The sequence below is a fragment of the Seriola aureovittata genome, chromosome 4 (assembly GCF_021018895.1).
Source record: "Seriola aureovittata isolate HTS-2021-v1 ecotype China chromosome 4, ASM2101889v1, whole genome shotgun sequence".
Taxonomy (NCBI): Eukaryota; Metazoa; Chordata; class Actinopteri; order Carangiformes; family Carangidae; genus Seriola; species Seriola aureovittata.
In genome coordinates this window covers 25,499,822-25,520,593 of record NC_079367.1, presented here as the reverse complement: position 1 = coordinate 25,520,593, position 20,772 = coordinate 25,499,822, and the positions used below count along the sequence as shown (strand labels likewise).

General features: G+C 45.2%; 1 protein-coding gene and 1 long non-coding RNA gene across 3 annotated transcripts in view; one reads left to right on the top strand and one right to left on the bottom strand.

The window, feature by feature from the left end:
- Positions 1–2,068: 2,068 nt before the first annotated feature.
- Positions 2,069–7,258, bottom strand: LOC130168145 (uncharacterized). Its single transcript, XR_008827387.1, has 2 exons — positions 7,125–7,258; positions 2,069–2,306 (listed from the first exon to the last, which is right to left on the bottom strand). It is a non-coding gene; the product is annotated as an uncharacterized LOC130168145 (long non-coding RNA).
- The window catches only part of cdon (cell adhesion associated, oncogene regulated), a 33,472-nt gene continuing 19,898 nt past the window's right edge, over positions 7,199–20,772 (top strand). For both annotated transcript variants that reach the window (XM_056374751.1, XM_056374750.1), the window contains exons 1-2: positions 7,199–7,337; positions 20,451–20,589. In XM_056374751.1, the coding sequence (XP_056230726.1) occupies positions 20,517–20,589 (73 nt within the window). In that variant the 5' untranslated portion in view covers positions 7,199–7,337; positions 20,451–20,516. The remainder of the gene's footprint in view (positions 7,338–20,450; positions 20,590–20,772) is intronic.

Below are 20,772 nucleotides of genomic sequence, written 5' to 3'. Positions count from 1 at the left end.
AGCATGAAGCATGATGGCATGATGGCATGACCACCTGAGGCCTCCACTGGTACCAAAGCACTCTGTTTGTGGATTATTTTAGCACCAGCGGGAATGCCAGTAACCTCCAAAGGCCATAGTGAGATAAGTTTAAGCATCCAAACATTTTGGGCATGTGTTCTCCTCAAGGTTGACAAATGTGCTCTGCAAAAGCTGCGTTCAGGAATGCATGCTGACAGCTTCATGGCCTTGTCTAAAAGAGAGCCGGCATGACGGATGGTGTCCTTCTTGACAATGCCAGCTGGTAGATGTTTGTGTCATGACATCTATATGTATATATATATGTGTGTGTGTGTGTGTGTGTGTGTGTGTGTGTGTGTGTTGATGAGGATGACTAAAGATTCCTTTTCTTTACTCCTCTGATTTCAGATACATGAAAGTGTCCACAGATTTATGTTGGAATATATATATTGCTCTGATCATTTCATTATGTGAAAATGTTTACATCTGCTTTATTGTCCTCATGGTGAACCAGGTGTAATTCATTTGTTTGTATTAATCTTCACACTTGATGAAGAAGCCTTCAGTCAATGTTTTTAAGCATTAATATTTATCTTCACTACAATCATTTTCCTCTTTGCTGTACTGTACAGAATTTTGTCTTCAAGAAGTTCCCTGGATTTGCTGAATGTGAAACTGACTGAGCTCTGGCTGCTGCATTGCTTTTGAATATGTTCTGTGGCGTTGGATTTAAAATGAATCAATGAATATGAGGTGAAAGCATCAACTTTTGTCCTTAATCTGAGGATCTATACGCAGAGATGCACCGTCAGGACAGGCAAACCAGGCAAATGCTTGGGGCCCGTAAGGGGACATCCTGCAATGACAACTTTAAACCGACTTAAACTCCTATGCAGTGCACCACCTAAACCCCCTAATTGGGCACCTGATGATGTTTGCAGTAGCATCTACCAATAGCCTGCATGTGAGGCATTAAGGTTATGTCTGTAAATTGTAGATATCTGATTAAGCACAATTCTTAAATGGGCTTCTTCGCATGGGGCCTTCCAGAGTCTAGGATCACCACTGTCTATACATCCATATTGTTTGAACAGAGAAGGAATTGTAGCCCTTTCATTACCTGCACTCTTTAAAGACTCAAGAAACTATGTATAAAAAAATGGTATAATTCCTACACCTGATATGGATGTAAACATAGCTGAAAGTCATCAAAGCCCAAAAACCAAAACTGTGTTAATTCCCAAATACTTTACACCTAATCACCACTTATCTACTTCTCTGGCTGCAGCGCACTGAATGACGTCCCACTCAGATCATCACAGTGCCGTGAACCCCTGCACTGTGATGGCAGAAAGAAGAGCGCCACATGCACAGCTCACATAACAAAACAATGAGGAGAGCTCACTGAAAAGTCAGTATAGAAGTTACTTGGCAGAGAAAAAAACAAAAAACAAAAAAAACATGCTGAATGTGGAACTCAGGCTCAGTTTGTGTGTGTGGAGGTTATATGACCAGGCCGGGTGCGAGTGAAAGAGAGTGTGGTGACCTGTAACAGCTCCATGACTCCAGTCTGGGGCTTTAAAATCCACACGCCGGGGTCCTGGATTGAACCCACCGCAGACCTCACTTCAGAATAGACAAGGCAGCCCCAATGGGAAACTGATTGTTTATTTAACTACTGTTTTATGGAATACCTAGTGACAGGAAGTCCTTAAAACAGCAGCAGTTACTATTTATATAGTCCCTTTTCGGAGTAAACACACTGGCTCGCCCCTCCTCCCTCCAGCAGACACCCTGCCGTTGAGGAATGCACCCATTCACAAGCTGGTGGCCATCTTGGAAGCTTGCCTCTCACTTCCTGTTTCCATGGCTACACTCCAGTGCTATGGGAGATGATAAGCACTCGCAGTCTCCGGTCCTAATCCTCTTCATCGAGCTCATTTTCTACATCACTTCATGCCATTCGGAATGAGCTGGAAAAGCCAGTTAGCTGCAACAAGCGTCACATTTTTACGCACATAATCCCCTGCTCCACAGACAGAAGCAAATACACACAAAAGAGAGGAAATGCTGATACATTTGTTTTATTATAATTTCTTCTTATCTAACAGCTGGAAGACATTCAGTCCAGAGCTGCACTGGTTTGACTGCAGATTGGGACTTCAGGTTAAGGTAGGAAGTTAAGGAACCTTAAGGAAGTCGAGGTTGCGCAGGAGTCGGACACATGTTTGTGTGTAGCTGTGGGGCAGCTGTATTCTGATCTGCTCCTCCAGCGCTGCGCCATAAATCACAAGGTCACCATGAGCCTGTGGGACCAGAGGAAACATCAGTGTTAAACAGGAATGATATTTCACTTCAGCCTCTTCCTGCTCCAACTATTCCCCAGATACCCACTACAACCAACTCCCGAATGCTTTATCATGACAGCTTCACGTCACTGCTGGTTTGGATGTTGGGATGAGACCGGAACAACACGCCCGTACGATTTGGAAATCACTTATAAATTACATCGGTGGAAGTGATATAGGAGTTTTCATAGGCTTCACATCAAGACAAAATGATTTTTAATCAAATACACAAGTAGTGGAAGTGTAATGAAAAGGTTAGGATAGTTACAAAATAAAACAGTTTGTGTTTGTAGTGTTTGTATAATCATCATTAATTTGACATATCAACGTCTTCATTTAGATTTGGATCCATGTGAGAATTTTGGCATTTTATCATGTGCTCTTTCTTTCTTTCTTTTTCTTTCTTTCTTTCTTTCTTTCTTTCTTATACCTGACAGATCCCTCTGTAAATCAAAACAGTGCCACTTGTCTGTCTAAAAATCATGGGATCATCATATCAGAGCTGCAAGTCTTACTTTCATTTCTTTTTATATTAACCTATATTAAAATGTCTGACCTTTGCTCTTAATCTTTCTTTATTTAAATCTGCTTTATTGCCTTTATTCATTAGATATGACGAGAGAATCTAAAGATCGAAAGGGCACATCATGTATGTCTGTCTTGTTACTCATTAAAATTTGGTGTAGCCACTAATAACTGCTAAAACTTAAACCCACTGAAGTTTGAGTTTGCTCTCTCCTTGTATAGGCAGGTAAAGCACTAGCTGTGTTTGTGTATATGTACACACACATATATTGCTGAGTTGTGGACAACTCGGGCAAAGCAGTGACAGCGTGAAGACTGGAGCAGAGACAGTTTTATGCCCCGTACAGTTCTCACATCAGATGGGGGAAAGCTTTAAAGATGACCAGAGGATGTGCAGGGTCACTGCGGTGTCAGGAGAGAGACACTCAGGATTGTTGTACATGGTAAAGCCCGGGGAGATGTGAGAATAAGTGAGATGTTACAGACTGATGAAATTCCCAGAGAGCCCACGATGGATAATGTGATCCCACCACAGTGATGCAGAAACCAGATGGGGATGAGTGCCTTCAAATTTCTCTTTCTTTCTTTTACACATCCATGAACACACACACACACACACACACACACACACACACACACGCGACTGCAGCCGCATACCCGAACCTACAGAAAGACAGAACGTACACACACACATACACACACATTGCACACACCTGTCTAAGTCATGATATACGACCCTCCGAGGGGAAATCCATTTAGTCTATGTTGTAAAATATTGTGATTTTTCCTACTCTCGTATATATTTCTTCACCTGCACAAAGTTTTCCATGTAAAAAGTTGCAAATAAATGTCCTTAGAAGAAAAGTTTTTTTTTACTTTTCTCTAATTGTCCTACTTCTTGCCTAAGCACCCTATAAAAATAAAGGGAACAAGTGCTTTTAAATGTCATTGAAATTCTACCAACAACATCTGCTTTTGAGTAAATGATGTAAATGTGGTCCTCAGATCTGGAGCCTAACAATAAAGCTCTGGTATTTCGTCCTGCTTGACCAATCCACAAACAGAGGGATGGTACTCCTGTTATCTGGAAGTGCCTTTTAATAGCACTGGGAGTCAGGCGTTCCTCAGTCCCCTGCTGACAAAGTCAACACAACCCCGCGCTGCTTTGCAGGTCATAAACACTCTGTTGACAGTGGTCGGAGGCTTATTATCCTCACAGCAAAGCACAGCAAGCTGGATGTACCAACTCCAAACAAGCCCTGCTTGAGGATTTAGCTCATAAAGCCCTTGTTAGCAGCTCTCCTGCCACTTTCAGCTCAATCAGGGAGTCACAGGAGGGAAATCAGTATTTTAACGTATAAAGTGTAAACTGCTGGTGTTTTGCAGCCACTGCATGATCACCAACAGGTAATCTTGTATTGGCTAAATGTGATGTAATCTATTGATATTTGATCAGGGCTGATATGAAGAAGGAAACAAGCCTTGTATCAGTTAAATGTGGGCCAGAGGTCACTTTGCTTTGTGTGCACAGTGTTTCTGCTGCCTCTGCTCTCGGTGAGCGGCTCTCTGAAGCTGCTGTGGCTCAACAGTGTGGAGCTGCCAGCTCCACACGGATAAGTGAGTATATACCCCAGGGGGCCAGAGACAGCCAAACCCTCAGTGGATAAGAAGTGTCTGTGCTGTCAGCTTTGGTTCCCAGCGTGGCCTCTCCTCCTCGGCCGCCCCTCCCGCCCCCCACCGAACCCCTCCCTGGCCCTTTGTGTGTGGACCCTGCTCCCTGTGGACTCGCCGCTCTCTGGCCTTTCACATGCGACTGTGTCCAATCACCCTGCTCACCCCCCTCTGAACCCAGAGCCTCTGTCTCCATCTCCAACCAGCTCCTGACCCTGAGGGAGAGCGAGGGAGAGAGAGCGAGAGAGAGAGAGGGAAAATATAATGAATCACTTTTAATAAGGAAGATTAGAGAAAAAGTGGGTCGCACTGGTTAATAAGGAATCATTTATAAAGAGTTGAACCCTCACAACTCAGGTGTTTTCTGGTTATAGTAAAAACCAGGTTGTGAAAGAACACTTTGTCAGGTGAGCATCCTCCTCTGCCGTCAGGCCTCTGGTGTACAAATAATTGTAATGACACTATGTTAAAAGTAACAAGAATAAAGTGGAAGGATGGTAATCAATAATAAGCTTTCATAAGTCCATGATAAATTGATATTGGTCTCTGAGGTCAGACTGTCCATTGCAGGCGTGATTCTGCATGATGAAGAAGAGCTGCGAAAGGGATTCTTTAAAACCTGGAAACCTAAACGTTGGGAGTTATGAATGTTTGATGAATGATTTATAAAGGATTTACTGCAGTATCACAGCCATAAAGCCATGTATGTATGTATCAGGCCTTGATGTTTGCCTGATTAGAAACTGGTGCTGAAAAGTGATTTGACAGAATGTAGAGAAAAAGAAAATTCTAATTCACAATGACAGAAAACTGGCACTGTTAGCAACAAGTTAAAAGAAAAACAGGACAGTCTAACTCCTGTCAGTGAAAACAGAGTTGAGGAATCTGTCCTTCATCCGTCTCGTCTCCTCCTCCTCCGTGTTGTTTTCCTTCTCCTCCTGTGTCAGAGGTTTGCTGGTTTGTTGGCTTTGGCCCTGACTGCCCCAAGGCCCTCACTGGGTCGACCCAGCCTCGGGAGGATTGGATCACACCTTCCATAGAAGTCAGCTGTCAGATGGTGAGCTGCACCTGCTGTCTGAAGCAGGGTGGGCCCGCCGCCGCCGCCGCCGCCGCCACCATCGCCCGGCCAACGCTGGAGCACATAATTACTGCCTCAAAGATGATTATGCTGTTTACTCATGCCCATACGCACAACAGATGACTGTTTCTCGCTAGCAGCTCAGCTCTCCCGCGCCTCTCTGTGAAGACATTTCACCTAGTGATGAGGAAACGGCTGCAGCCAACCAACATTCAGACTATCCAACCAGCAGGTCTGATGCCAGAAATGACCTGTAGCTATTAGCTGTTCAAACACCCCCCCTCCCACATAACTTTAATTCAATTCAATGGGCCCAGTGAGAGCTGGGTTAATCTACAAGGAGCAGTGTATACCACTGAAAAAAAGGAAAGCAGCCTTTATGGCTTTGAGGCAGTGTTGGGATCGAGGCTGTTTGTGCAGCAGATGAAACTGTCACTAACTCAGTGAAGCTTTTAGTCTGTTTTTATTTTAGTTTTATTTTTTTACTTTTATAGTTAAATGTTCATCTTGAGAGTAAAGTTTTCCCCTTTTCAGTCTGACAGAAATGATCATGACATGAATCCTTTGTCCTCATGTCACTGCTGGTGTCAGTTCTGAAGATCTGCACCACTCTGTTCACATGGGTGATACTTTTTCTTATGACGATCCCCTGCTTGCATGAGTTATGTTATTTTATCCCATCTCTGCTTATCTTATGAGTACAAATTACAATAAATCACACCTACAGATGAAATCAAAAACCTTACTTCCAGAGGTGCCTGAGGTAGCATAATTTAAGTTTTAAAGATTTCTATTGTGCAACTTATATCTGTCATGAACAAATGAGTGCACACTGTCCTGGTATCCCTTCATTCAAAATAAACAAGTAAACAAATAAAAACTTTTAAAAATATGCAAAAAATACATATTTTTTATTTAATATCTGATGATTAACCCTCATTAAAGGTCTTATTGTGGTGTAACTGTTCACTTAAACTGTTAAACACAAGGAACATGTGTTCATGTGTTCCTTCACGTCCTGATTGGAGAAGTCACACAGGTAAGAGTGCACAGAGGAGGAAGTAGGAAGTTTTTTTTCTCTCGTTAGATTGTAAAACTTGTTAATGCACAGTCTATATGGGTAACACCCCCCTCCCCTCTCTCCCTCCCTCCCCTCTCCAGGAGCCGTATTGAGCTGTGGGGTTGGGACATTCCTGGTTTGACGACCAGCCTCGCCGCTGCCATGATTTGCTGAGCAATTCGACACTGGCTTCAAAGATGCGAGAGTAGGAGAAGCAGCGACAGAGACGGAGACCGAGAAGTTACAATAACGGAGCCAGGGGGAGACGGAGAGAGAGAGAGCGACAGAGAGAGAGAGAGAGAGAGAGAGAGTGTGTGTGTTCGTGTGTGAGCGCACCGAGCTGGGACTTATCGCTTTTATCCAAACACATGGACTCCAAACTTCCCCGGAGAAAACTCTCCACCACCTTCACTCGAGTTTAGACCAAGGGGAGTTGACGCACCTTTGGGTCCCGAAGCTCTGCGCAGCTCTGCGCGTCTGAAAAGTCCCTTTCTCCCCTTCCACTTCCACCTCCGGCAGTTTTCATGTTTCTCCCGTCGCCTCGCACTTTTAGCCCGTGTCTAATGGAGGGCCCCGTACGGATTTGCCACCAGAAGAATGCGTCTTGCTGCTAACTCACCCGACGGCTCGCAGCTTTTGCCCTCCTGCAAGAGAGGTAAGGAGGGGAGGCAGAGAGAGGGGAGTCCCGGCCCGGCTGGCTGCCTGGCTGCCTGGCTGCCTGGCTGGCTGGCTGGCTGGGAGAGGGGCTAGGAAAGGCTTCGGTGTGCGCACCAGGCCAGCTGTGCTCGTCTGGAAATAACAAAAGGAAAAGGTGACGTTGAATGTGAGGGAGCAGGTTTATCAGTTTCTGAAAGATTACCGAGCTTTTTCTTAACTTTGTGCCGTGGTGAAAGTGGAGAGCAGCGGCGCGGAGTGGCTGTACATGCGCCGTCAGTGTGGCAGTCCGACAGTAACCGGGGGCGCCCGTGTACGGAAATTAATATTATGTGTGTGTATATCCATGAATGAACCGTCCAGATTATAGACACAATCTACTTTTTACTTTAGTTTAATTGGCTTCTAAACATCCTTTTGACCTCGTTACAATGTCAACACTTTAGTTTGTGTGAAGAGTCAGAATCTGATGTTGTACCACAGTTTGGATTTACTTGACTTCAGGCTTCTTCTTTGTCAGATTATAATCTGCAGACAGAAAAAAGGAAATCCTCACACACAAGACTGGGCAGCTTTGTATTGTGTTAAAAAGAAAACATCCAAAACAGCATCATTATCCAGCAGCTCTCTGCTGTCTGTCTGCACTCTGACACAGCTCAGCTCTGTTGTCTGTGCGCTGAATGAAACACAAGAAAATGCCTAAATATTTGTTTGGTAAACAGCGACACTTCACTCCAACATCCCAGCTGAAAACAGATGGCCTGCGGGCTGCGTTTCTTTCCTCTGGAAGATGAGAGAACATTTTTAGAAATGGCAAATATGTCCCTGGGTTGACACGTTGGTGTCACAGTCATTAAAAGGTGGAAATGGACTTGGGTATGTGAGACATTACTTTGTTCTAAAGTTATACTTTTTTTTTTTTTTTTTTTCTTGTCATGGATCCACTTCAGGAGCCAACTTTCTGCCACATTTACCACTGCAGAAACATGGTGGCTTACACTAATATTTGAAGGTTTTTTTCTCTGTCTCTCTCTCTCTCTCCAAAGACAGAGAGCCTTCATTGTTTTAGATAAATCCCCTGAGGGTGTCATAAATGTTGGTTTGGTAAATCTATGTTAGTGCTGCTCTAAAGTTTGGCAAGTGCACAAATCACTGTGCAAAGCAAACAAAAGCAACTGTACCTGCCTGAATGGTTGAATGGAGGAGTTTAGTATTTACTGACCTGGAATGTGCTTTTTACCTTTTGGATTCGGGATAAATTATTCGCTGAGTTGCTCAAACGATAAAAACACTAGAGGGAAAGGTGAAACTTTAAAAACACAGGTGACAGAGAAGAAACTGAATGTGTGGAGATCATCAAACAGCTTTGTTCTTATTGGTTCAGTTTCACATGTTTCCTCTTGATGTGGAAAATATCCCCAAAACAAGGAAAATGTTTGATTTTTAATAAAAGTCCGAGCTAACAGCTGAGGACTGAGTGTGCAGTCGTGTGTAGGAACTTATTCTGCTCAGGTCTGCTTGTGTTGTGATTTGCTTCGCTGCATCTCAGGAACTTTGAGGATGACACTTGTAGTTTTTCAGTCATAGACAAACATTTTGAGATACTAATTATAAGATTAATCCACATTGTTAGAATAGTAATAATTTTTTTTCACTTATTTAAATACAAATAAATGTGTAAACCACAACATGCACATGCACAATGCAGATTTAGATTCAACATAAATGCTGAGGATTGTAAATATTCTGTCTAACACGAGGTCTCAGAGCAGAAATACAAGGTGATATTATGGATGTGACTGCAGAGAGTCGTTTCCTCTGTGTGCTGTTCACCCCTATCATCAGAGCTTCACAGCGACTTTTGTTACATAGGGGCGACTCTCAGAAAACTGAACACTTAAGAGTTATCGAGAACAAAGTCCTGGATCCCTCTCGAATGCATGACATCCAGTCAGGGGGACACACATGGCTGCTCGCAGATAAAACACTTTCAAGTTCAAACAGTTGCTCATGCATTGTTGCGTCCATGGGGGACAAGAAGACACTTCCGATGGCTTTCAAATCCTTTCAGTGCTCCCCAATATTGGGTGAGCTTTTGACAGGGGGCAGAGAGAGATTTGCTCTTTGTGTTCAAGCTTGGACGCTGACGGGCGTTCTCTTTAAAAGCACGTTTCCTCCCTCAGGTTTTGGTGCTGAGTCTGTTCCAGTTTTTCTAGTTTTTTTTTTCTTTCATAAGGTGTTGTAGAATTTTCTTCTGTGGCTCATTTTAACTTTATTCACTCCACGATTTCATTCAGTACCGTTCTGCCTCCCTTCAACCACGTTGTGTGTTCAGTGGCTGCATTGCATTCTGGTCAGCCTGTGGAGAAACTGGCCTCTGTGCCTCTTCATCACTGGTTTTTCTCCCTCTAAGTTTAACATTGGTGCAGTGCGCTGAGTCTATAGAAAGACGTTCTTACGCTTTTATTTTTAAAAGACTGACATATATGATTTCTACAGATATGTTTTAAAAATGCTTTTGCTGTCAGTTTTCCTTTGTATTGTGCTGTAATTATTTAAAAATGGCATCATGCAATCTATATTAAGCAGTTTTTAAATTTTTTTTTATGGAAAATGAAAGCATTACTCTTTTGAATGACAAAATAGCCCCAGAAACATTACCAATAGCTGCTGGATTTCAAGCTGAACATAAGGACCCGTTGAGTATTTTTAGTATGACTGTCCATGCTGTTAATGTGTGGGATTTTGTATCTGGGCTGTGATCGAATCAGACAACAACAGAGCCTCAGAAACATTTTTTTTTTTGTTGTTTTGTTTTCACAGTGCGTTTTTGAGACTTGTAGGGAAATTAATAAACCATTAGTGGCCCGGCTCTTATCAGACGGAGCCGAACAAAGCACAACTATGCCATTAAGCGAGTTCGAATAATGTCTGAGCTATTAGGGTGCTCGCTAATGATAAACACATGTTGCTGTAGGAGAACTATGTTAAGTGGGCAATTTGAATGTAAGCATGTGTAATGATACCAGCCCCTGCTCTCATAATGGCTCTGTTGATTTCTCTGATGGAGTATTATAATCACACAACCGCATGTGCTCCAACAATGACAAATGATCGCAGAGCGAAGGTAAAAACCTGGAAGTGAGGTTGTCGGCAATTAGTCGATTAGCTGATGAACAGACAATTACCTGACACTGAAGTTGAGAAGTGATTCATAATAAACAGTCGCTGATCTCAGCTTCTCTGAAATGATCTTTTGCTACTTTTTTCTATTTTATATCATTGTTAATCAAATATCTTTTGGGTTTTGGACAGTTTGTTCTAAGATGCCACTTTGAGCTCAGAAAAACTAAACAATTTATCAATTTATTTAAAAATGTTGTTGTCAAATGAACATTATGTCGCAGCCCTACTCCTATGAGAGTGTCAGAGCTGGACAAGTGGATGAAAGTCTATGTGAGGTGAGTGTGGTGGGAGAGGGTGTGTCTAAATGGGTGACTAAAGTATATTTCGAGCACCTCCCACATTCTCCCGCTTTCTAGGCCGTACAGATTTGAGGCCAGGCTGCAAACCTCAGCCCTGGCCTTAAGCAAATGGACGTGAATATAAAAACCTAAATCACAGTGTGGTTTGGTTGTTTATTTGGTTTTGCGCTGTGATCTGTCATATTATTGCTTCAAAAGATCAACCTCTGGCTGAGAGAAATGTTCGGAGAGTCATAAAACAGAGAGAACGTTTCTGGATTTCAAGCAGCCACCTTATTTTTCATCATCCTCCCAATATTGTGACCGCTTGAATTAAGTCTCGCTCATTTTCTAAATCTCTGATGGCTAATCCATTTTCAGCTTCTTAGTATAATAAAGTAGAAGTTAGTGAACTATGGTATGGTTGACGTTTGGCCCTCGAAGCAACTATTCCCAAACTAAAACCTGGCCTGTTTTTAATTCTTGACACATAGTCCTCCTTTGACTCTCATTGCTCAGGGATTGAGTCATACTGCTGCATTTTCTAACGCTGGCCTTTTACTCCGTGAGCTTCAACTCCCATTCGTTAAGGCCAGACGCAGAGCTCAGGCACAGTTAGATGGACAGAGGGGAGTTTTGGGCAGCTTGCCAAAAAGCCCCCATGTTCAAGGAGCCAGGGGGTGCTGATTGACAACACCCAGCAGCCATAAGCAGGGGGTCGATGGGAAAGATGGGCAGGTCAGAGAAAGAGTTTGAGTTCTTGCGACTGCTGGGTTGGTGAGTGCACCCTGCAGCTGCAGTGCTAACAAAAAGACTTTACTTTCCACCCTCAGTTTCCCCTCCCTAAATTTATTCTAGGGACAAGCTGTGAGTGGAAATTGGATAAATTGAGGCTGTGTTGAAGTAGCCACGAAGGCAAATGCAGTAGCTGAAGGTGTCACTGCTGTTTACACGGAGCTGTCATTAGCAGCACTTCTTATCTGCTCTGAGCTCACACTGTCATTACTTTAGCTACACAACGCATATGTCTCTCGGTGGGACCCCACCCCTCCCCACGTCTTCCATGCCCCCCCCCCCCCCCCCCCCCCCCCCCCCCCCCGACTGTGACAGATGATCCAAACAGCCCGGCGCTGACTCGCTTGTACTATGCAAGCATGTTACTCCAGGAGGTTACAGATAGGCTGCGTGCTTCCTCCGGCACAACTCCTCTGAAATGTCAAAGGTGAGCCGACTGTAGCCCGATGTTAAACACCAGCTTTTAACACATGGTCGTGTTGAGTTTCTGAAAAATTCAGAACCTTGAAGGACCTGAAACTGGATAATGACTTTCGAGAGATTTGAGAAATAAAATGAGAAACATCGGGGCGTAATTGTTAAGACAAACAAACAGTTTTTGGAGCAGCAGAAACAGATGTTCCAGCCAGCCACTGAAATGCAGCGGGACAAAGCCGTACAGGCTGGAGATGGGCAGGGGCGAGGAGGTCTGCTTCTTCTCTGAAGATGGTTTGTTTTCTGTTAATGTAACTGAAATACAGGCTCCGACTAAATATATATATATGTCTATGTTCTCAATGTGATAAGGGAATGTAAACCAATACCACACACACACGCACGGCGCCTTGAGGTAAAAAACACGCTGTCCAGGCGGCTACAGATAATGAAAATACCTCAACAGCAGATATTGTGTGACAGATAAGGACACACATTGATAGAGATTTTTATTGTAGGAAAAAAAAAATGGTGCTTCTGTGGAGCTGGCAGGCTTGATGAAAAGAGCAAAAGACTATGACAGACTGCAAAATAGATCCTGAGCCGCTTTCAAGCTCATTGCAAGTCTTTTTTTTTCCCTCTTATGGTTTGCACTGTTACTTTCTCTAGATGCCTTTTATTATATGCTCATAATCATTTGAGGGAGTGTTCTTTGGCTTGTGTAGCTGTAATATATGTGCCTTAAACATGATGCAGAACACCACATGTATGGGAGAGAACAAAAAGTTCCCCAGGAGGGTTCGACGTGGCACTTTATATCCAGCACTCGCCTCTCTCCCAAAGCAACTATTTTCCTCATCATTGTCAAGCAAACACACGATGAGACCCATTGTTCCGCAGTTGTTATTGTCCTGTGTAGTTCTTTTCTTAATGACTCCGCAGCCTTGGGGAAGATTTCAGGGAGTGAACTTCTGAACCGGACCCTCGCTGACAGCTCACACAGAGAAGTTTTTCAGAACATGAGGGGATTTTTTTTTTTTTTTTTTTGCATCCTCAGCGTCTTCCTGTTTGCAAGATTCATTTCTTTTTCCCTTCCTGCAACTGACCCCACTAAATATGCCTGACTTAGTCCGTCGCCTCAGCGCGGGCCCCAAGAGTTAAGAGTCTTTTCTTCTAGAAACTCGGAGCAACCACAGCTTTCTATTTCAAATGTTGAACCAATAAGTCACATCTGACATGGGTTTTTTTTTTTTTTTTTGTCAGAATGTGTGCGCTGTTGAAAAGCCAGCGCAAGGATCAGCAAGACTATATTAAGGCAAAACGAGTGGCTGGCACTCCCCTCCGGCTGACAAACAGGCTACTTGTTTGAAGGGCTGTTTTTCTCCCAGATCAAGAGTGTGAGGCAGTGTGGGTGCTGCTGCTGCCTGCCTCCAGACTTGTGGTTATATGGGTGCCATTTTGGGCCTTCCCTCCTCCAAGATGTGGCCCCTCAGGGAGCAATGGAACCCCTTATTTTTTTAGAAGATATCCAAAATGAGTGGAGGAATTTAAGTCGTATGGTCGGTCCGGCCTTCTACATTGTTCTGGGAGTCTTCTGAGATGGAGCAGATGCTCAGCTGTGTGTATTCTGCCTCGTGATGGATGGAAACACATTTCTGCTTTGACTGACCGTAATCTGTTGAAATGAATTGCCGTCGTCTCTTTGTGATGCTCCCACACGGTAGCAAAGACACACAAACCTGCACAAAGAATGCACCGAGTTAGCATGCGCCACGGTTTCTATATTATTCCTATGTTTTGCTGTTGTCATGAGGTTGTGTTTTTCTTGGCCCAATCGTGGCACTACGTCATCTGCCAAAAGCTCTTCTCACCTCCAGCGCCTCTGCGTTGAGCCCAGCGCCCGGACCCTAAACATGTCTGAGAGGTTTTTATGATTTGACCATGAGCCAGAAGTGAAAAACTCAGATGATGTGTGTGTGTGTGTGTGTGTGTGTACGTTCGTGTACATTCGTGTATCGCCACAAGTTTGTTTTGCGATCACTTGATTGCCGCACAACAAGCGTGGAGTGTTACAAGGCGAGACGGATAAACATTTAGACAAACTAAATAAAGCGTTTACACACTCTGTTTGGGACTGCATATTTATCTTTGGGTCCTCAGACTTGTACATACAAGACAGCTGGTGTGTTTGTTTGGGTTATTGCAAGAGATTTGTGGAATTGGTGAAGAAGACTAATTATATTTTAACCTTTTTACATGTGTTTGTTTTTGTTCTGCCGGCAAACTGTGGAGCTCAGGCTTTTATGCAGGCAAGGCTGTCTGTCCCCCCCACCCCCACCCTCTGTGAATATATGACCATCCCTCCATTATATTTGTAGAGTCCATTTATCATTCTGAGAAATGAAAAAGCGTACTTTCTTTTCTCAGGCGTCTCCAGTGACAAACAAAGAAAAGGCAAACACGCCTGTAAGTAACCCAATGTACTTTTTATTCCTGCTTGGTTTTAAATCCTCACTGTGTAAAACAGTTTCTTGTTAGTATCTGTTTGGACTCTCTGCCAATTTGTTTTTGTTGCACATGTTTGAAATTACATTATTTAATATATGTTTTAGTTTGAAAGTGCTTTTGGTCGGCAGCCAGAGACCTATCAGGAGGAGACTGAACAGAAACTGTTGTCTGCGTCTCCGCTGCTTGTTGCCGGAGAGACACGAGCGGTGATGGAATCCAGGAGAGTTGGGGAGGGACGGGAGACTGCACCGAGGGGAGAGGGGAAGGGGTGGGGGCAGCTGGATCAGCTCACTGCATGCCCATAGTTCACAGCCGACACGGCAACATTTCAAAACACAGATAGTGTCTGGACTCCCCCGGAGAAGGTGGACATTTGACAAACTTGGATCATTTTTCCCTCCCTTCCATCAGTGTATTTTTTTCTCTCATCTCCCTAATTGAGGCTGATATTGAGGAATGTGAATCTGTGGCCTCCTCTGCCCCGGTGCCACGGCTGCACAATCCCACCACCCCTCTCGCCTGGCGTGATGAATCAGACTCTTGGCACATGTTGGAGATCAGTGTTATAACACACCCTGCGGGCAAGAGGGCCTTCTTGTGCATTCCTCCTTTCCATCAGAATTACCTTTTCGTCTGAACAGACGTTCCCCTGTGGGCTGAAAGGCCTGTGAAATCAGCCGGAAGGGCCCAGAGAGTTCTGACAATGGGGAAGGGTTGTTAGTTACATGCGCTTTGCAAAAGGTCTCGAGGTGGACTTGTATGGTGGCGATACCCGGGGATCTGTTTCCAGTGTCCGAGGCCGCTATTGAGTTTCGCCCCTGTGGTTAATCCCGCTGTTCAGGACCTTGGGAAACAACCGTACCTCTCCGCCCGCCCGCCCGCCCCCCCACCTCTCACAGATTCCCAGGAAAAACAAGACATTGCAGAACAATCTCCAATTAAGATGGGTCTTACATACTGTACCATTCAGTCCCCACTCTCTCTCCCTCCGTCTCAGCCTTTCTACCTCCCTCCCTTTCTCTCCTCTCTCAGCTCCCTTGTTTGTGTCCTCGGCCAACTAGCCTCGGGGCAGTATTAGCGCTGTCTCCCAGGTCCCGGCCCTGGCACTTTGGGAGGGTCGGGCTCTGGTGAACGGAGGCGTTGGGAGGAGGGTGGGGGGTGTGTGTGTCCTTGGTAAACAGGGCTTTGTGGGATGTGACTGTCTGATCCCCGGGGCCTCTCCTTTCATTCCTCCTCTCGTCTGATCCCACACCACGGTGTTATCGTCAGGGCTGTGGCGTCGCCGAGTTCTGGGACCCGCTTGGCCCCGCCATCACCCCTCGCCTCCCGGACTGCTAATGCTCTGTCCTCCCACACACAGACACACACACAACACACACACACATATACACACACACACACACGGAGAGAGACAGCAGTGTCTTAACAGCAGACTGTCCTTAAAGATGTATCTCATTTGTCTTCTGCAGTCCCGCTTAGTTTAAATGATTTACTGAGGAGACTCGCATTAACTTTCTGCAGGACGTCAGGTTCAGACAAGGGCGCTCATTTTCTATTATGGATCGACTGAACCTCTCCAGTGTGATTTTCTCCTTACGTCTCAAGGGAAAACAAAAGGAACCTCTCTTCTTTACCCTCCTAAGTCCCTTAGTTAATTCCAAATCATGTCTCTCTTTCTCTCGTTCTCTCCTTTTCTTTAGCTCAATCCTCTTGTCTAAGTCTGTCCCACTTTTAATAACGTCTCAGTCTTTAATCAGACAGAGTTAGGCCATACCAGAGGCCCAGCGTTTCCACTCATTAGTTTCCTCTGTGGCCCCGGGCTGCCTCAGTGGGCTCACCCAGACCAATAGAAGAAGCCCATAATGGTCCCCTAGAGACTCTTCTCTCCCGAGGCTCTTCCCAAGTTTCTGGGCTGAAGTGAATGTAGTGAGGCTGAATCATCAGTCAGTTTTGGCAGACGTGGATGCGAACTCAGCCATTATCTGTACGTCTCTATCTCTGAGCCAAATGAAAAGGGAGGAGAAATGAGTCGAGGCTTGGCAACTTTTCACCTCACTGTGAATGTTTCACCTCTTTATACCCCCGTCTCCTTCTACCTCTCTCCCACAGAGCTTTTCTTCCTAGTTTCTCTCCTACGTTTTTTCCCCATGGCCTCTCATCTTCTTGTTTTGAATTTATCTCCCATCTCTTGTGTGTGTGTGTGTGTGTGTGTGTGTGTGTGTGTCTCTTTCTTTCTCTGTCTCTTTCAATGTGTCCGTCGCTCTCTCTCTCTCTCTCTCTGTGGAGCTGAGGAATGTGTGTGCTGCAGATCCTCTGTCAGTGAGATGTGGGGCGAGTGCAGACAGGTTTGGGGTATAGCATGTGAATCAGCTTCAGCACACATGTCAGATTAGACCATCATACCAGAAAAGACTTGCTCTTTCTCTTACACCCCACTGCTCCCTCACCTCTTAAAGTCTTTATCTCCACCTCTGATCTCCAATCTCTTCATTCAGTCCCGCCGCAATTGTCACATCTCTTCTCTTTTTTCTTTTTTCTTTTTTTTTTTCTTTTTTTTATTGAGTGTATTGGATTCACACTGCTGTGGTATTGATTGTCGGAGCAGTCAGGATCGGCCCCTGTTATCGAATCAGCGCCGGGGCTTCTTCATGATGTTTGCTGCTGGCTTTCATTCAGCTGTGCAGTCGTGTGAAGCCAGAGAGGCCAGGCCCAGCACCAGTTGTGACCTGTTCTTCCTTTGCCCTCCAGGTCTTTGATGCACCGCCGCGTTGCTTTTGTCCCTGTTTACCCAATATGACAGGGATATGGGCCAGCCCCACATGGGGGCAGATGGGGCTTTAAGTAGTTCCTGTAGCGAAGAGGCCTAAAAAGAAGCACAGGTGCTAACACCCCCCCCCCCAAAAAAAACTCGAACCCCTTTCCCTTCCCTGAGGGCAGCCTGTCAGTGTGTTTATTTTCTCCTGTGTCATCACCGGGGATCTCTCTTGTCCTACAAGGGGATGGATGGTGCTATTCCTGTGTCTTGAGTTTTGTATTACTCCCAAGATGGATAAATAAAGGTTCTGCGTCTCAACAGTGCAGTAGATCTCTACTATGGATTCCTCTGGAAGGGAGCGTGACAGATCAAATACAAACTGAGTTACAAAGATTGAGAGAGAGATACAAGCTGTCTAAGAAGTCTGCTGTTTTCTCTCGCTTTCACACACTTAAGCTAGGTGTCAGTCAAACATCTCCCAAACATACATGGGTCAACCCCCGCACCCAAAAAAATAGGAACTTTTCCACTTGAACTCACTGACACTAACCTCATTTATTTTCATAAACTGTCCCTGTGTCTGTGTATCAGCTTTCAACAGCGCAGCGTCTGTTTTGTGTGCAGGATGTCTCTTCAATTTATAGCCGGTCGAGAATGGCCATGCATCTCCAACGTAAGTGCAAAAACAGAAAGTAACACAAGATCAGATTTGGGATAGGAAAGGGGAAATCTGGAACACAGGATTTTTTTTTTTTTTCCCTTTTAAGTTGTATAGTCTGGAGTTTTGAGTAGAGCAGAGGAGTGAGGGAGTGGGCTGGCCGGAGATCAACAGTGGACCAGGGGAGATGGCTGATCAGACTTCATTTGACAGGGACTTCCTCTTTGCTAAAGGGCAACTCCAAGCTTTTGTCCGGGCGTCTGCTCAGGAGGAAGCAGGACTTGCCGTTCCGTGTAGCCAGCGCTGCCGGCATCAGGACGACTCTCTGTGATGAGGGATACAAGATATCCTTGCAGTGTCTGTCTCCAGTGAGGCAGCCTCATGGTGGCGGATGTCAGAGGAAAGCCAAAAAGATAAGAGGCAGGAATGATGCCCCTGTGTTTCCTCGTTGCGCCAGATCGATGGGGCAGATAGGCAGCTGTGTGTGTGTTTACACAAGGGCACCCAGTCGGGGCTGTGGTGCCCAATGACTACGCCCACTTGGAGGAAGTAAATGGTTAAAGTAAGAGAGAGAGAGAGAGAGAGAGAGAGAGCGGTAGATAAAGAGAGAGGGAGTTACGGAATCAGCTCTGGTTTCTCAGCGTTCTGTGTGCCAATGTGCCCGCGCTTGGCTGTGCATTTTTATAGCACTGTTGTTAATTATTGTAATTATATATCATTATTCCGGCAGAGACAGAAAGATAGTTTCCACTGATGACATGGGGGCAGTGTGCAGGGCCTGTTGCAACTCGTGGGATGGAGAAACGCTAGCCTGCAAGATGTGGGTTTGATGTGCCCGAATGAGAATGCACACACTTTAAACTGGAGGCTAAAATGCGGAGCGTACACCACATACATAATGTAGGATATGTTCAGTCCTACAGTCAAAATTACAGATTGTCATTGTTCAGTCTGAAATTTGAACTACTGAGAAAGCAGCACGATTGTTTTTAGTGGCTCTTAATGTCTCTTTTAAAGCTCTTGTTTTGTGTGGAGTGTTTGGTAATGTGTGTAAAGAAAATGTGCGTGTGTGTGTGTGTGTGTGTGTGTGTGTGTGTGTGTGTGTTAGTGAAACAGAGAGAGCTTGGGGTGACCTCTGGGGGCTGGTCCAGAGCCACCAGACACCCGCTGGTTCACCCTCTCTCTCTGCTCTTCCCTGACCTTTGACCTCAGGGTGAGAAGGGGGCGTGAGCCAGGAGCTGGGGGAGTTTATTATTTCCTGCCTCTTCTCTCCTCATCCTCTCATGTTGCCCTCTGTCACAGAGAAAGACAGAAAGATGAAGAGAGTGAGAGTGAGAACGTAAATAAAGCATCTGTGTCTCATTGGTTAGATCATAGAGGAGCAAACGTCCGCTGGGCATCATTCTCACCTAATGCTGAAACAGCTGATAGTTGATCAGTTGTTCATTCAAGCAAAGTTCAGAGCGTTAGCTTGTTCTCGATTCTCCAGATTTACTGTTTTTGTCTTTTTATATATAACTGTAAATTCTGCTCAAAGCAATTTGTAGAGGTCGCCTTTCCATCTGCTGGCCAGTTTCCACCAGAAAAGTACTCAACAGATTAACCAATAATGAAAATAATCGACCAGCTTACCATACCACAACCTCGAGAGGAGGCTAAACAAATTGACCCGCTCGATTGTCGAGCAGATGCAACAATGTTTAGGTTGGAGAATGAGGGTTAGAAACCTGTTCAGCTTCACTGATCCCACCCAGACATCATCCTTTTAATTTGACCCACCCTTCAGCCCCGGTCGGCCCTTCCGCTAACGTCTGCGAGCCACCGAAGCGCCAGTGTGAATATCACAGCTGGACGGCCATTGTCCCGCTGGCCTCAGGCTCAAACCCTGGTTACCAACCAGCAACCTGGGATCAAAGCTTGCCCGGATTACTTTTAGAAAAAGGAGGAGGAGGTGCCGCAGTCGGAGGGGGTCGGGTTGAAAAGGATAGAGGAATGCTCCTAATTACGTGCCCTCCACTCCTTTTCTGCCTCTCACTTTGGCTCTTCTCTTGTCTCCCTGTGTGTGTCTGGGCCTGCACTTCAGGCTACAGTGAACCTATGAGGAAGCAACACAGTGTGACAAGAGAGTGATATTAAGAGTGAGGCGACAGTCTCTCCACAGCCACTCCATTAGCGGGAGATCTCGGCAGCCCAGTGGGAGAGAGCAGGGGGGACATTCCAGCCTCCGTGGAGACACTGAAGTGGGTGAGAAGAAGGGTCAGAGGAGAGGGTGGGAGGTGGAGATCAAGGAGTGTGTAAAGAGGATGTGTCGTGAAGATTAGAAGGATTGTCGTATAGGATTCATTTGGAACCTACTGGATCCCCCCCCCCCCCCCCGCACAGATCTGCCTCTGAAATCTCCCTCCTGCTTATTTTGCTGTTTATTTCTGGCTCATCTCTTCTTCCCCTCATGTGCACGCTGTCATGTTTCCTGGCAGGGCTGTGGTTTCATGAGTTTCTTATCTCCTCTGTGTGTTGCAGGTTTGCTGAACAGACGAAGGTATTGGTGCCGGGCAACACGGCTGCTGACAGGGTTCAAAGTGCACCATGGACAGTGGCCTAAGGGTCCTCCTGTCCACTGTGCTGTGTCTCAGCCAGTCTCTGCTTATCAGCTGCTCATGTAAGTTGTTGTCGTGCTTTGAGCTGTGTAGAGATGGAAGTGATGAGATCTCTTTTCCTGAAAAAAGTAAACTTCCTAGAAGTGACAGTTGCTATGAATATTTGTTTATATGAATATTGAATATTTCTCCCGTATTGAATATTTGAATATTTGTCCAGTATAAAGTGAGATTTCCAATTCTTT